At 36.4% G+C, this 1,880-nt stretch overlaps 1 protein-coding gene across 1 annotated transcript in view; it reads left to right on the top strand.

The window, feature by feature from the left end:
• Nucleotides 1-1,880, top strand: part of LOC107757852 (kinesin-like protein KIF20A) — a 19,867-nt gene that overhangs the window by 3,361 nt on the left and 14,626 nt on the right. The window contains exons 3-4 of the mRNA XM_016575448.1: nt 1,058-1,150; nt 1,240-1,359. Coding sequence (XP_016430934.1) covers nt 1,058-1,150; nt 1,240-1,359 — 213 coding nt within the window. The remainder of the gene's footprint in view (nt 1-1,057; nt 1,151-1,239; nt 1,360-1,880) is intronic.

Genomic DNA, 1,880 nt, shown 5'->3' with positions numbered 1-1,880 from the left:
CTACATTGTTTGGTGGAAGAATACTGTTTTTATTAATATCATTACACTTTATTTGCTCTGTTTTATTTTGTGAAACCTTACTACGTATATGGAATAACCGTTTTATAAAAGCAATAAGCCTCGTGAATGCCTAACAACGCCCCTTAGCTGTTATAAATTCACTGTAAACCACGGCTTCACGAGGCTTATTGCTTTAATAACCAGTAGCAATGGAGTAGGTATTTTCACTATTGGAATACGTGCTAGAATCTAATGAAAGTGCTAGTGACTAGTACTAATTCAGTGCTCACTATAGAAATAGGTGCTACTGGTATTTAATGAGTAGATTCTAGTAAATTTGAAAACGGACTACATACTAGTAATATAGAAAATAGTTCAAAATCAGTTTTATTTATGTATTCTGTTTTAACGGCTCCATTATGTTTTAATAATCAATATGATGAATACTGGGGACCTACAACATGTTTTATATTTGCTGTCTGTCTTATAATTTAATACAAGTTTATTATCGAAAATGGTAGTTATTGAATGTATAAAAAAGTGCGACAGAGGTTTACTGTTAAAATAGAAACATGGATGAAAATTTTTTTTGTGTTGTTACTACTATTTTAGGAAGCAAATTATACTGTACAATAGTAATAGCCTGTATGGTAGTATAATATATATACTGTCAATTTCTTCAAGTTAAACATTTTGGTGTGTGCATGATTTGATGATGGTTATCAAATGAAATGGTGAAACATAGACTTAAAAAAAAAATTTAAATAGCAGTCTGGTTTAATATTCATAGACACCAGTCCAGTATGCAGTTTGATATATTGTACTGCACTACTTTTGATTTATTCATAAGGTTATAAAGCTCTATGCTATATTGTTCAAATTTTGCTGCCCCAGGCTGATGATTACCGTTAGTTCAGTGGGCTCTTATGCCTCAGATTATCACACTGCCCAGCTGTAAATAATGTGTTTTCACTCTGCTCAGCACAAACTGCTTGCTTAATGGTTAGTACCGCAGGCTCTGTGATGTGAATGCATCTCTCATCTGTTTGACTGGCAGCCTGTGCAGATCAAGCCTGATGTCAGCGCTGACGACGGATCCGAGAAGCTGAAGGTTTTCCTGCGGATCCGTCCTCTGACTGAAGCAGAGCAGGTGAAGGAGTCGGACACACACGTGAAACACTGTTTTAAGTGAGGAAGGGCTTGTTTGGCTGACAGTGAAGTCTTTGTTGTGCTCCTCAGGGCTGTGTGAATGTGCAGTCCGAGGACAGTCTGCTTCTCCGAGCGCCCAAAGACTCCCGCAACATGAAGAGTGCCGAGAGAGGCGTCGCTCAGAGCCTGCACAAGTTCACCTTCACAAAGGTAATGCGTCCAACTAGGGCTGTGCGATATTGACAGAAAATAATATCTCGATATTTTATTGATACTGATAATTAGACGATATTTGGCTGAATGTGTTATTGTACTGGCGTCTTAAACTGACTCCTAAAGTTTTTGATATTCTTCATATTCTGTGTGGTGATCAGTTCACACGAATAGAAATTCATCTTTTTCAAAAAGTTCAAATTTTTACCTTTTATGGGCATTTTAATCATTTAACGGTTGATTCATTCAGGAACGAAACGCCGTCATGTTGCTCAGAGATGCAAAACCGTGCTGTGGCTGTGTTTGGAATTATTTTTATTGGCGAAATAGAGGAAAAACAGGCAATATGGTGTCTAAAATGTAAGTCTCTTAATTAACTTCTTGTTTATTGAACTGTTGTAAAACACCAATATCACATTTGTAATCATGCTAATTTTTGGCAGAAGGAACAGCACTCTTTGTGTGAAATTGATTGATTAACTATACGAGGTGGTATAAATATATAAATTTTCTGCCCC

This window comes from Sinocyclocheilus rhinocerous, unplaced genomic scaffold, assembly GCF_001515625.1.
Source record: "Sinocyclocheilus rhinocerous isolate Xijiao unplaced genomic scaffold, SAMN03320098_v1.1 scaffold2338, whole genome shotgun sequence".
Classification (NCBI taxonomy): Eukaryota; Metazoa; Chordata; class Actinopteri; order Cypriniformes; family Cyprinidae; genus Sinocyclocheilus; species Sinocyclocheilus rhinocerous.
The sequence above is the reverse complement of the archived record's forward strand: the minus strand, read 5'-3'. Positions and strand labels throughout refer to the sequence as shown.